At 40.5% G+C, this 14,995-nt stretch overlaps 1 protein-coding gene across 5 annotated transcripts in view; it reads right to left on the bottom strand.

The window, feature by feature from the left end:
- Positions 1 to 14,995, bottom strand: part of ADAMTSL1 (ADAMTS like 1) — an 861,052-nt gene that overhangs the window by 153,069 nt on the left and 692,988 nt on the right. For all 5 annotated transcript variants that reach the window (XM_054689145.1, XM_054689144.1, XM_054689147.1 and 2 more), the window contains 2 exons: positions 10,992 to 11,293; positions 6,540 to 6,669 (listed from right to left, as the gene is read on the bottom strand). In XM_054689145.1, coding sequence (XP_054545120.1) covers positions 6,540 to 6,669; positions 10,992 to 11,293 — 432 coding nt within the window. The remainder of the gene's footprint in view (positions 1 to 6,539; positions 6,670 to 10,991; positions 11,294 to 14,995) is intronic.

Raw genomic sequence — 14,995 nt, forward strand, 5'->3', positions numbered from 1 at the left:
ATGGTGGTAATACCTGATGGGGGTATCCAAATACTACCTTGGTTAAAAAGAAATAAACTAAACTGAAAGTTTCAGTTTGCTGGATAATTATCATTAACCTCAAAGAATTCCAGAATTTTTGAGCTGGAAGGGCCTCAGGGACCATCCAGCTGCACCTCCCTTTACTTCCTCCTGACACTCTTACTTGGGGCTTTGCCCTCCTGCCAGGTGGACAGACTGAGTCCACACCACACTGGATTATCTGTGAAGGCAAAGAGAATGCTAACATATCTTGGATAAGAAGTAGTGTTGCTTTCTTTGTGTACCACACAGTGCATGCTACTTATGACTCTTCGTGAGAATAAGTGCAGATGTTGACACAATAAAAGCTAGCCACTGTTACCACTTTAGCTCTTGGATGAGCTGCCAGAATTGTCTTTTGCTGAGCAAATCTGATTGTTCTACTCCCCTGTTTAACTCCCTTCAACAGCTCTCCATTGCCAATACGACAATAAAGTACAGGACATGAAGTAAAATCACTGTAACTTAGCACAGTGAGCTATTCTGGATCTGGCTCCTGTCCACCCTGTAACACTGATTTCTACTTCTTGTCCTTTTTTTAATGTTCTTTATTCTGTCTGCAGTATCTCCCTTCTCCTGGGTAATTCCTACTTTTGCCTTACAATTTAGCACTAGCATTGCTTCCTATAAGAAGGTGCCCCTCAGCCTCACACTCCCACAGAAACCTGTGCTTGCCTCTTACATAGTAATTTCTATTTTGAAAGTTTCTTCCTCCATCAACTGGTAACTTCTTTAGGAAAGGGTTTCATCTTCCAGCAGTTTCTAAGAACCAGATACAAGTAGATGCTACATGTCATACACAAAAATGTCCAGGATATTTTTATTTTTTACTGCATAAAGATATACAACACTCTCTGCCTTTAATGAATGGCCTGTTATAAGATTTTTCTCCAGAGTCCAGGCCGAATTATGCAGTCTAAGAGGCTGTCTAACTACATAGAAGCTAGGAAACAAGAAAAGCTCTCCTGATGGACTTAATTGAATGAATTTTCCTAAAGCTGATGTTTCTGTCTTTTGGAAAGAGTCATGTGTGCTGTCAGATGATAAGATAGGAAGGTATAGTCAATCCTTTGATTTTTTCCCTAGAATCATGAATCAACTAAATCTATACATACAAAGTGATTTCTAATACTATCAAAGCTCATTTCACAGAGGATTGAGGTTGATATGACAGGTGATGTGTAGCCATGGATAGGGCTTTCCTAGGTGAAACGAACATTTAAGTCCTGAGGCAGACAGAAATGTGACATTTTCCCTTGTCGATGTCAAAGTGCCACAGTGCTACTGGGGAGGATTCTAATCACTGGCCAACACATGGCTGGGTGGAGAAATAACAGAGGCTGCTGTTGGGCCAACTGAGCCCAATAGTTAAGAAAGTGATCTGGCAGATTCCACTACTGTAACTTGTCCATCAGCGGCAAAAAGAGACAGGCGGTGTAACACGCATCTGAATTTACTGAGGGTGAGAACTACAGTCTTAGCATTAGTTCCCTGAAAGTGCCTAAACATGGCTTCCAAGCCTGCACTCCATTTCTGTCATGCCAGTGCATTTTGGTGCTTTAAGCACTAAAAAGTTAGTGTGGATAGAACCAAAAGGCAGCATATGGAAACTATAGGAACACAGTACAAGATAAACCTGTATTTAGAGAGCAGGTTGAAATAGTAACTCTTAAAAAACAAGTTGCCAAAGGACAAGGTACCTGCAAAAAGCTCCATCAAATAAATTAATATGTGCTTGTGTAAAAAAGCAACACCTTTGCTCTCGCCTTTTAGGCTAACATAAAAGAAAATTAGATATTGGAAATCATTTGCTGCTAGGACGCATGGGTTTTGTTAGTGTACAATAAAATAGGCATTCTGAAGTATGCTTTTAAGAGGAGACTCTGACCTTTAAGCCATTTTTCTTGGTTCTCTCATCTCAAATAAGGATCCCCAAACTTCTTTTATAGGTCTTGCTGGTTTTAAAAACCATCCCTGGTTTGAGAAAAGAGATTGGGGCTTGGGGTGGGGGGAGCGCAGAAACCAAGTACTATTCCTGGAATTATGGGCCTATTCCCCCCCCCTTCACTGTTTATCTATTCTGTACCACTCAGCTGTTCTCTGTTGCACAGAAATAAAAGTTTAGTTTAAAAAGTATGTTAGAACAAAGCTGCAGAAATTGCCTGGAATTTCCTTCATTTTCAGCCATCTGGCTTTCATTGCTTACTTCTTTCCCCTCCTCCACGTACGTTTACCAAATCTTTTCAACACACACTGGCCAAGCTATCAAATGCTTGTAATTAATAACAGTCATACTCCTTTTTTTTTTTTTTTAAGCTAGTGCTTTTTGGCTTTCCTTAGGCTGCTAATGCCATTGCTAGTATAAACCAGGGAGATGGTTGGTAAAGCTTAATTGCTGAGGTTTAGTTGAATAACAGGGAAAATCTAATCAAATTTTAGTCCTGAATAACAAAAAATCATTTTATTTCAAACTAAAAGTACTTCTCACCAACAAATGAGAGGAAGGGAGAAGAGAATTCTTTTTCTTAGTGTCTACTATGATTTTATTTTAGAGATGAAGAACCTTAGATATAGGACCCCTGAAAGTTTGCATAACTAATGGTGTCAAGGAGGATTTGAACATGGGTCCAAGTCTATTGGTTGGCTTTTGTTTTGTTGATATCAGGATGTAAAAGGTCTTCGTAAATAATAAGTGAAAAATCAAGTTGTCCTGTACAGTCACATGCAAAAGAATGAAACTAGACCACTATCTCACACCCTATATAAAAACTGCCTCAAAATGGATTGAAGACTTAGATGTATGACCCGAAACCACAAAATATGTAGAAGAAATTGTAGGCAAAACACTACATGGCATGTTGGCTACAGAATTTTTTTGAAGTTGACTCCAACAACAAGGGAAACAAAAGCAAAAATAAATGAATGGAACTATATCAAACTACAAAGCTTCTGAACAGTGACGCTATCATTAAAACAAAGACATCCTACCAAATGGGAGAAAATACTTGCATATCAAATAACCAACAAGTGGCTAATAATCAAGAGCTATAAAAAACTCACACCCCTTAAGAAAACAAATAACCCAATCAACAAATGGATAGCAGAGCTAAATAGACACTTTTCCAAGGACGACACAGAGGTGATCAACAATCACATTAAAAGAAATGCTCATCATCACTTATCAGAGAAATGGAAATCAAAACCACAATCAGATACCACCTCACGTCTGTGAGAATGACCCATATCAAAAAGATCAGAAAGCAGTGTTGGTGAGGGATACTACTATTTTTTTTTAAAGATTTATTTATTTATATAAGAACTGGGGTACAGGCCAGAGGTGTGGGGGGTGAGAGAATTTACCAGAGACAGAGTGGGGAGCAGAACAGGTAGACGGATTGAAGACACTGCTGAGGGGAGCAGCGGGTGAGGCAGGGGAGGTCTGCCGCACCATGTGGGTTTCTCCCTGGCCAGCAGGGAATCAAACCAGTGCTGTGGAGGCTGCGGACAGCTTCACAGTGCAGCACTTAAATGCTGCGCCACCGGGGAGGCCCGGGATACTACTATTTTTTTAAGTACCGTAAAAAATGCAGGCAGTCTATACACACAGCCAGTCTAAATGAAATGATCAGAATACTAAGTAAATAAGAAAAAAGTAATGCCTGCTGCTTGAGGAGACACCTGCCTGCTGTGAATAGCTAGGTCTGGGAATATATCTGCCTGAACCTGGCAAAAGCTGGGCATGTGCTTATGATACCCACTCTGCCACCCACACAAAGCAAGTCAGCAAAATCTAAATTCAATCTTAGAAAGATCATTCAGGAAGGGCACGCCTTCTAGAGCCTCTGGTATTCTCCATATGATCTGACAACTCTAGCCAGACAAGAAAAAAAGCAGCTTCCCAACTGAGGTTCCAGAGAACAAAGAGCTGCCTAAGAAAGCTGCTTATCTTAACCAGCAGCCACCACTCAGACACAGAAGTCCAGTAACCAATACTTGAAACATCATCTGTATGTCCCCAGAAAATGCTATATATTTTTGAACACACAGATATCATCATGGACAAAGACTCCATAAGACAATTTATAGCAACTTGGGGCCTATCAGAGGATGCCCCCAAAGGAGCAGTGAACACTGATCCATGTACATATAAGAGTTGTGAATTAAAGATTTAAATTACTGCCAAGTGAACAGAAGTTACTGGGGGAAAAAAAGACAGCATTGTGCCCCTACCAATATACTTTCTCTTCCAGATACAGCTTTTACCAACCTACAGAAGGGTTATTTTCCCCTATGAGATCATACTGAGGTATCCCACAGGCGATGGGCCTCTCTACATTTCTCACTTTTAAGCTGAAAACCTGTTTTGCCTCTTGGATGGAAGAGGAAGAGAACAAGTCATATCAGACCACTTTACTGGGGCCCCTTTTGTTGTTTTAATTAGTGTCATTCTACAAATGCTTAGCTATGTATGGTTAGCCCAAGAAACCCCTGGTTGTGCCCAGTCAGAGGTCACGCCTGTCACTCTGACATTGGCTGGTGAAAAATCAAAGCACTGAGTTTATCTGGAACTAGTGAAATAATGTTAAGCTCAATAAGAGTCCTTGTCTGGGAGTTAGTACAAAGGGCATAGAGTAAATCAAGCTTATCTACTTTAACCACTGTCAGTACTTTGAGGGTGGGAAGTAACACCTTGTGTCCAGTTCTCTGGCTGTCCCGGAAGAACTATAAATCCCAGAAGATTTCCAGCTAGTCCCAGGTACTGAATGCCTCAGCATTGCCACAGCTCATCACAGCATTTGGATGTCATTACAACACTGGAATGTGGTAGAAAAACCCTTATGCTTGTTTTTAAAGTGATGGTAAATAAGCAGAACAGAAATGTCATTAATTACAAGCACAAAGAAGCAACGGTAGCAGTCTCGTACTTCTGCCTACAGGGAAATGCAAAGTCACATGACAGCTGGCCAGGCCTTGGTGACCCCAGAGCATCTAATATAGATGATTTGTTTTGCAGATGTGGAGATACAAAAGAGACGCCACACAGCTTGTGGGTGATAGAACTTAGAGAAAAACTCAGGCATTCTGACCTGCTAGCAAAGGTTCCTACAGGCTGTGTATGCTGAATACATTCTGCTTTTTCCTATCTGGGGAGACTGCTGTCAAGTAGCAGGTGTTTGCACATCTTGCCCATGCAGCTTGGTGACAGGCTTACACAAATGGAGGCAGTGAGCCTCCAGCACAGAGATGCTGGCTCAGGTGGGACATGGATAGAAAAGGTGGTTCCTCAGCCTCCATGTAGAGCATCTGTGCTTTTTTGGGTCTAGCCCTTAATTTTACTTTACCTGCTGCTGTTCTCATGGGTGGGTGCTGCTCCCAGCAATGGTTGACTGATTTTTAAGTTGCCTTAAAATCTGGCACTGGTGACCATTTTCATTCCTGCAACTGAAGCAGGAAGCCAGGCCCACTGTTCTGATCGATATATGGAGCAATTCTTGTGACCAGTGGCACAAATGTCACTGTGGGCTTGTGCTCTGATCTGACCTGAGAAGATCTGTGATCTCTAGCTTCTAAGTCCCTGAGCAAGACATCTGGTTGGCTGAAAAATCACATAAGCAGCACCAGCCTGACCAGCAAACTGCTGTTCATTCCTCAAGGCAACACACTGCTGCTCACATGATATACTTTGCAGAAACAGCAGAGCTGTCTTTCAGAAACAGCATTCCCTTCATGTCTAAGATATGACCTTATCCAGTAACATTTTTCATCTCATCAGCAGGCTTGAAAATCTGGCTTTGGTTCTTTAAATATCTCCCTTTGAAACCAGAATCATAGAGATGGTTTAGCTTCTACAGAATCTTGCTCCAAAGAAGTATCTGAAGGCAAGTCTCTCAAGACACCATAAAATTCTGTGGACTGAAGCAGTGATTGGATTGATTAACTAAGACTTAAGGTTGGGCAATAATGAGAGCCAGGCAGGGCTGAACAATGAAATGCTCTAATTGATTTTATGCGTGCGGAATGATATACACACACACCCCAGAGCATGCCATAATGAATGTGAATGCTGTGTGTACACAGATTTCATAGTGCATCAATTACACCACCCAGAAGCTTGAGTTCCGTATACTCTGCAATCCACTATGATGTGAGGACTGGGGACACAGGTTAAAAAATGGCAATGACCATGACGTTTGTGGTCAATTCTTGCTCCTTTAGGGGAAAGCAGCATGTGTGTGCACTGGCCATGCAACGGGGCTCACTGCATATGGAGCCTCTGGACCCTGAGCGTGACCACTGGGCTGGAATTCCAAAGCCCTGGTTTCAATTAAATTTAAGTGGATTTGACTAAAAGTTTGAACTGATGCTAATTGGTTTTCAAAACACTGGGTAACAATAAGCATTCTGGCCTTGCCCAAGGACAGACACACCCATTTCTGAAACACGCTCCTGGGTAGCAGGGCAGTCAACACACCCCTTACCTTGCTGGGCACGGGTCCAAACTGCAGGACTTGAGGAGCTGTGGGGGCCGGCGGCTGGTCACGCACAGGTTCTCAGCAGCAGGCTCCCGTGTCTGTTTGTTCAGGCAGCTCACCACAGCCTCCTGGACACCTGTGTACAAATCACACTGTCAGGCCAGAGTGGGCGTGTGTGGGTGATGAAGTGTAGACAAGGCAGCTGGTGGGAGGTCCGTGCGATTGGTAGGACTCTCACCGCATGTCAGAGACAGCAGTGCAAAGCCCGGCACTGTCCATCTTGTCAAAACTCTTATCTGGGAGAAAGCAGCGCCTTTGCAAGCAGCCTCTGCAAACACTCCAGGAGAGCAAGCCCCAAATGGGACAGGATGCCACCAGAACCTCTAAAATGCTTTGAGAAACGCCACCAAGCTATATAACTGCTAAAGTTGAAATGTGATTGCTTAATGCAGGAGAACAGGGTGACAAAGAAAAATAAACTGTCCCAAGATCTTCACGTGTTATCTTTTAATCAAGAGATTGTTATGTTTGGAAGGGAAGTCTAGAGTGATGCTTTAATAGCCAGTATTCTGTAAACGGCTGTGACTCTGCGGCTGGTCATCCAGGCCTTCAGCCTTTGCTGGTTTCTTTTCGATTCCGGTTCATTTCTTTGGTGACCAAGGGCAGCTTTGGAAGTTGGAAGAAAGAAAGAGAACAAGGGCTAAAGTTTTCAAGGGTACCAGAAAACTCCTCTCCTAGATAAGTAGAACACAAATTTATATTACCCCAAACCAATAATCATAGCTGAACATAAAAATCATCTTCAGGGGTTTAGTGCTAAGTTTAAGAGGCATTGTAGAGCTACTGAATTCCAAATTCTAGTGTTAAAATGATGGCTTCTTCAACACTGTTTTAAAATGTCTATTGCCACACGGGCCAGTTGATTCAATATCCTTAGGTAGGGCTTAGGGTGATGGGGGAAACTATCAAAAAGAGCTCTGTTATAATTGAGAAACATCTGGGATTGGTGATGTGGTCAACATGCATGCATTTTTGTCACATGCATGAATGAAATGCCAAAAGGGCAGGGCATGCTAAGCTGAGCATGCAATTTAGGCTAAAGAGAGGTAGTTAGGGGGTGCATGGAGGAAGGAAGTTAGAGCTGAGCTAGGGAGTTGCCACAGGCTGGGGAGTGTGGGAAGTTAGAGAAGGAAAGAAATCTCAGGGCTTCACCTGTGAGTCCACAGTATACTTGTCCCAGGGGAATCAGGCCAGGCTGTGATAAGTTAGCTCACTGAGCATAAAATTATCATTTGTGCTCTTTCCAAAAGGCTAATGTGCTTAGAAGGCTGTTTGAACCAACACAGATCACAGGTTCAAGTATGGTACAGCAGGTCCTTGTCCTTGAATAATGCTGTTTCCCTCATCATTTAGCCATAATGATGACAAGAAAAAAAAATATCCTGGCAGATGGTGAGCTAAATAACACTATTTGTAGACCTTGTTTCATTATATGACATTTCATTTAATGTCCAAGAAACTTTTGATGATGCTAAATTAGGACTTACTATACTTTATGATTCTGAGTTTTCCTTTCTTGACAGAAGCAAAAAAGGAGAGAGGACTCATAAAGAACGATAAGTAAAAGGCATAAGTCTTTATTCCTGCTGGAGTCAGTGCTAAATCTTCTCTGGGCTAGATTTTAATGTTGTTTTGACCATGAAGGCGTTCAACCTAATAAAGCTATTCAGATTCAGATCAGCTCTCCCTGACCACACCTATTAATTCACATATGGGAAATTAAAATATAACAAGGAGATGATAGTGGGATACAGGGCACAGGTCTGAAGGAGTTAGGCTCACTTTCAATCTTCTAGAAAATGGGATTTTCAGTGCTCATATCTCCGAGAATAGCATAATTGTTACATGATATTTGATGACAGCTTGGGAAAATGCAGCCACCAACTACAGCCTAAATTACTAACTCGATCCTTCTGGTTGCTACCTCTGCTAGGTGAAAGGTTATTTTTGTGTCTATCAAATTTCATCTCTTGAGATTGCAAAAACAATGAAATTAGCTTGACCGGCCTTACAACCCCAAATTGATTTAACATCTATCTGTTAATCCTGCATGTTTTTGGTTGGCTTCAGCAACAACAATGATTAAAAAAATATATAAAGTTGTGGGCTCGATTTTGGTGGAAGATCAAAGTTAATAATACAATAAAATGTTACTGCCAAACAATGACTTCAAAATGTACATATCCTGTATGCTGAAATAGCTTTTTAGTGAGTATGGGCATCATATGGACCATATAACTCAAGCATATTTTCACCACTTTGGAATTTTCAACTCTAACATTTCAGGCGTAAATATATTACCTTGGCACGGGATATAGCTGTAGGTAAGTGTGCACAATTGTTGACAGTTAAAGACTTAAGATATTTTAGTAACTTTACCCTGCCTTGGATATAAAGCATGTACAATTTTTGTTATACAAAGATGCTCCGTTCCCACAGGCAGAGACCAACTGTTTAACAAACATCCAAATCTTATTTCCAAATTAATATCTTCTGAAAATATTTTAAATTGAAAACATTCCACATCCTCTCTACACTTTGAATTTTATACCCCTGGTTGATCAGCAGAATGGTTAGAATCTTAAAGATAAAGGTATCTGGCTATTTATATATTCCATTACTGCATCTATTTTTTCCATCTGCTCATAAAGTTCCAGGCTTGACTTGTAACCGAGAACTGTAACTAAGAGAGACCATAAATAATTTTTTTCAAAGTACATTCGTTTTTTAGACTAGCGATAATGATCATTCAGTTCAGGTGATCGCGGAAATTGGAGATGAACACGCACCATGTGAACACTGAGTCATTTTGGAAAGAAGCAACTGTGGCACTGGTTTCATCCCTCCCGGTGACCTCTCAACATCTGCCTGAGCTGAGAGTTGACCAAAACTTATTAAATACCCTCCCTCATTAAACTTGAGAGAAGATGCCCTCAAAGTGAGCAGATGAGCATCGTATAAGCACAGATAAGCTGAGCTCCAGGAAGCTGTCTTCTAGAATCAGATGGAAGAACTTAGGCTTTAAAATAATAGAGCTTTCCATTAAAACACTTCAGAATTTCATGGTTTGAAATTGGAAGCCTTGGAAAAAAACAAGAACCTCAAGGTCAAACCTATTAAATGCTTATTAAAAGACTTGATGGAGAAAACTGATTGTCTGCTAGTTCTTATTTCACTATTTATCCTTTTCAACTACATATGAATAATATGGGCACAAATATTCTTATTTTCTTCATTACAACAGACCATGCCTTTTAAAACGTTTCCAAGATGTCATGTCTTAGAACACAGTTTTGGGAAATAATTTTAATACATTTTTTACACCAGTTAAGAAACTTTTCTGGGATTGCAGAACCTTAACATTCCAAAATGGGTTGATAGGCAGTGAGAGGGGTTGGGCAGGAAATCAGTCAGTATTTCCTCACCTAAAATCTCTCTCTTGAGGGCAGATATGGGTGAGTGGCAAGATGAAGCTAATGTCTTTTCTATAGTTGCAAGAAAGATAGTAATCTTGAAGAATTAACTGTTGATTAAATGTTTTCCTCTCTCACTACAAACCCATTCAGAACACCTGAAATAATCACTGAATCTGTCGTTATCATCATGGAACATACCTGACAGAACTGGGTCAGTACACACGGAAACATTTAACATTAGTTAATTAACATGCCTAACAAGAAAGCTTCAGAAAATCTCTAAGTGCTTGAAGAAATGTGAAATGATAGGAAGAATGTGGGCCGAGAAATAAAGAAATAGCTGGTCTTGCTCTAGCTGTCACACACTAGCTTTGTGATTTCGAACAAATCATTCAGCTGCTTCACATCTTAATTTTATCACGTGTAGAATGGTGATGGGGTCAGACTTTAAGCTTTAAACTCCTTTCCAGTTCTAGGCAACCACAGTGTTAACCGCCCTTTATACGCCCATGCCCTTTGTAAATAGATATTATTTTGGGAAATCTGCTGAATAAATCGTAACCTGTTCTTGGGAATAGCAGGGTGTTTTGTCATCTTGGGTCTCGGTTCATATCACATTCACTGAGGCAAGGACATAGATAAATAAAACAATGTTGAGAGCATTGCCAGGTCAGTGTCAACTTTGCTTCTCAGTCAGCTGCGCTAGGATAGATTGCAAAACATTGAAATGACAACTTAAAGTAAAAGCATTAGTTGTGTTGGCCACTTGAAGCTGACAGCCTGAGAGCCACTCAGATCCAAGGAGAAATACATCTGTGTTTCATTCAGTATGCTTTACATTTAGAAAGCCTTTTTCTTCCTCCCCCTGCTTATCATTCTTGGACTAGCTGGAGTCACGTGACATGGTTGCAAAGCAGGGAGAGGGGATACAGCAACAGACAAGATGGTAGCGGGGATCTGAGCCAGAGTTCCCCCTTCTTACCTCCTCCACATGACTCGGAGCACTTGGTGAAACCCTCATACTCCCAGTCATACAGCTCATCAAAATCCTGCAGGCCACCGAAGAGTCCATCAGTCTCTTCTGGGTTAAACTCAGGGGTGTCCCCGTTGCATGGTCCTGCATAACAGGCACGCTGGGATGCTGGCTTGGGACCTTCACATTCGTCCACAGGCAGGTCAGCCACGGACTGGGAGAAAGATAGGAGCACCTGGCACCGGACTATTCTCACCTGAGTCCCCACACCACAGGTCACGGTGCAGGCTGACCAGGCCTCTGGGATGAACCTGCAGTTGGCAAACAAACAAGAGGACAGGATGAGAAGCCCTAGGCAGCAGAGCGAGGGGGGAGCGAGAGGCAGCATTCCACCTGCCGCCACTGCCCTGCACCGTCCCAGGATGGGCTCAGAGCTCTGCCACCCTGCCCTGCGATGGGCGCTTCAGTTTAGTTTATGAGCTCATTTGCCACTGTTTCGGGATTGGTTTCTTCACGAGCATCATGTGCACTCCCAGCTGCAGCATTCCAGCCACAGACCACCTGCTTTCTCCCTGCTTACACCCCCAGTGGTGGCTCTTCAGAGCGAGGAATTGGTGGTTTCTTCTCTCTCACACTAAATCCCAGCACTTGTGCCTCCTGCAAGATGCTGGCTATTCTTATAGCAGACTAATACTGATGCTAAAAACTATAACAAAATAAGCCCTGGGAGATATTTAAGGAAATACTTTTTTTTTTTGTCTGGATCTCATATTCTGTAACTTTCTTTGCTTTTCTGCTCAATGTACTTCCCAAGATTTATTTATATGTATAAAGAGGATTTTTTGTGTGTGTAAGTTTCCAAGAATGGAGCAGTCTTGCTCCTCTCACATTCTTTGAATTAGTCTGGACTACAATTCTTTTTATATCATAGAGAAAAGCTGTGCTACAAATTTAAATCCCCAGGCATGCCACAGTAAATGAGACATTCATACAAGTTTGTTCAACAACCTCGACTCCCCCATCCCCGAGAGAAACTACATTGGTGAGAACTGGGTTTTTCCTCTAAGTTTTTCTAAAATGCAGGAGAATGTCCAAATTCCCAAAAGATTGTTTTCCTCCCAATCATCAATTATGGCCATAATTGCAATGACCTTGAGAGGGACCTAGGGAAGAAAGCCCAGAGGGAACAACTAAGATTTCCAAAAAGTCAGTACAGTAATTTGAAGAATAATCTTTGGAATAAAAATTTTATTTTTACATGATCCTAGTACTTTCTCACAGGGTGTCCTGCTGAGGAGGCATGCAAACCTGGCTCCTCAAGCTTGACTTTGGCACAAAAGGAAAGAAGTGATAAGAAGGTTACAGCATTATATCCTAGCAAGTGCAAATGGTTCCTATCTAGTTTAGGAAAATTGAAATTCTAACAAGAAACCAATCCAAGTTTCAAACTAGATGGAACGCAACAAAGCTATTTCCTGGGACTGTGTGTGGACCTAGTAGAGTGGGCCAGGAGGCCAGATGCAGTCTGAGGCCTGCAAGGAGAGCCTTCAAGAAGATTCTGGTCCCGCCACCTTTGAAGAACCATTCCCTAAGAGAGAGCAAGGAGCACATGCAACCTTGTCAGGAAGGTAGATGAGGGAGAAATGGCCACCCAGAAGTATTCTCAAGAAATTCTTATCACAATTTCAGTTCTCTCTTACTTTGAATTCTTAACCCCACCTTCTGACATCTCAAGAGGCTTGGAGAAAATAGTAGCCTAAAAAAATTAAAGAATACCATGTATAGGAACTTTCTAGAAATATAAAATCTGAATAGTTCTAACTCTCTTCTCATGCATTCATATCTACCTGCTGCCTTCAAGAACAAGAATCAGGACAAATGTACAAGCACCGACATTTACAACACAGATGTAGACATAAACTATTTTCTTACATGCTAAACTATATACTATATAAGCTAAACTAACACTATTTTGTATATAAGAAAAACATAAAACAATAGTCCTGCAATTTTGGCAAAGGTGTTAAGAATAAAGCTTCTTTAATCATGTGGTACTGAATATTGTTTTCAAATAAAAAGATGACAAGCGCGAAAAAAATTGTATCCTCATAAGGAGCATGCTCTTATTAAAGTGACCTTTTCAAGATAACAAGGACAAGTGAACTTGATCTTTAAAGGGCCAAATAGAAAATATTTTAGACATTATGGGCCATGTTTGTGGGTCTTTGTTGTATATAACAACAAAGGTGGGGGATGAGAGAAGGGTCTGAATTTGGCCTATGGGCTGGAGTGTTCCAACCCCTGCTACAGAACACTCACTGAGAGCCATATGTAATTTCCAAACTTATTTTAGGTCTAAGGTTCCATTTTTTCCCCCATGCTTATAAGCTTATAAGAATGACAAGTAGCTAAACTGATTTTTTTGTGTGTTTTATTTTCCAAAGCAAGTCCCAGATGAAATGTATACTACGAATGATGTTCGAACTAAATCCTCAGTTGGTGAGTGTGCTGTTGTAACATCTGAAGGGTGATAACATATGCCTTTGAATCATACACCATGTTGTAAACCAATATTAGCTTCATAAAACAAAATGAAACAAAGCAAAAAATCAAAAACAAAGACTCCTCAACCCTCCTTGCCCATAATGTGAATGAATCTCTTTGCATAATCTCTTTCCGGGGTAGGAAAGATACACCAAAAACACACGAAGTAGAAGGGGCATATTACCAAAGCCACAAGAACTTGTTGCAATGGTTGAAACATGCTTATTTAATGGCAGCATCTAAATGAAAAAAAGAAAAGTGTGCACGTGTGTGTATATTTTTGACTATCTGAACGTTTAGAGTTAATAGCAAAAACAATAAACATCTGCTTTATGTCTCCCAAGTGAGAGTCTTATCAAATGTCCAATTGCCTTACTGGCTTATCTCCCACTATACTTAGGTCTTCATCAAGTTCACACCAATTAAAAACAATTTGGTATTTAAGTGGGGCTGTCTTTTGGCAGTCATTTTAATTTCTCTAGTGTATACACTGTATGATATAATATATTCTTCCTTGTTGAAGGCAGAAGATTGTATTTCAAAAGAAAAATATCTAGTAGTGCAAATGGCCAAATGAATAATAACTGTTTTTCACATGAAACTTTCCCCCATGTCCCTAGGTCTCCCAGCTCTGTATTTACTATCTTGAGCTTTCTGGCCACAAGTGGGAGGAAGCAAGGTCAGTGGGAGGGCAGGCGAAGGACTTAGGAGGCTTAACTGTAATGTTTTAAAGACTCATCTTGACTAAGATTTGCTAAAATTGGGACCTTTAAAGTGGAATCCCAGTATTTTTTTTTTTTTTTTACTTAGTATGCTAACCATTCTGGTGCACAAATGTACAATGAAAGGGTTTTTATTATTGACATTTAATTTGGGTAATTAAAAATGTTTGTCAGCAGCTCAATTGTGAGCTGCATGAAGAATGGCTGGATAGCGAGTTCTTTAAAGGATGGCTTAAAACTTCAGAAATAAATAATATGATTTCTGAATTTAGTCATACCATCTCCAGGATGATAAAAAAAACCCTGACAAATAATTTATGCTTCTGTCTGCTCTTCTATTACAAGATTGATTTTCATTTCATTAACAAACAGCTTATCATTTAATTAGAGCTATCACCACAGATCCTTTAGTGCAAGAGAAAACCATTATAATCAAATTCACTTGTGAAATCCCAGAGTGGTTCAGTTTATTAGTGGCTATTACAGAGTCATAAGCATAGCCTGAATAATAGAAATAATCACTTTATTAATACAGTATTAAACAGGAATGATTTACTCTTAGTAACTTAGTCTCATGACACTGTAGATATTAGCCAGAAGTAGACTAGTTTTAATTATGCATGATCTGTGAACTAAGAAACTTAACTTTTACTTTTCTCCTCTTACTTTCTTCCCTTCTCCTTTCTCATACATGTTTGTTTCAAAAGTTATTGGTATTCAAAATAAGTGACTTAATACGTGTGTTAT

This window comes from Talpa occidentalis, unplaced genomic scaffold, assembly GCF_014898055.3.
Source record: "Talpa occidentalis isolate TD23 unplaced genomic scaffold, MPIMG_talOcc4v2.1 talOcc4.7, whole genome shotgun sequence".
Classification (NCBI taxonomy): Eukaryota; Metazoa; Chordata; class Mammalia; order Eulipotyphla; family Talpidae; genus Talpa; species Talpa occidentalis.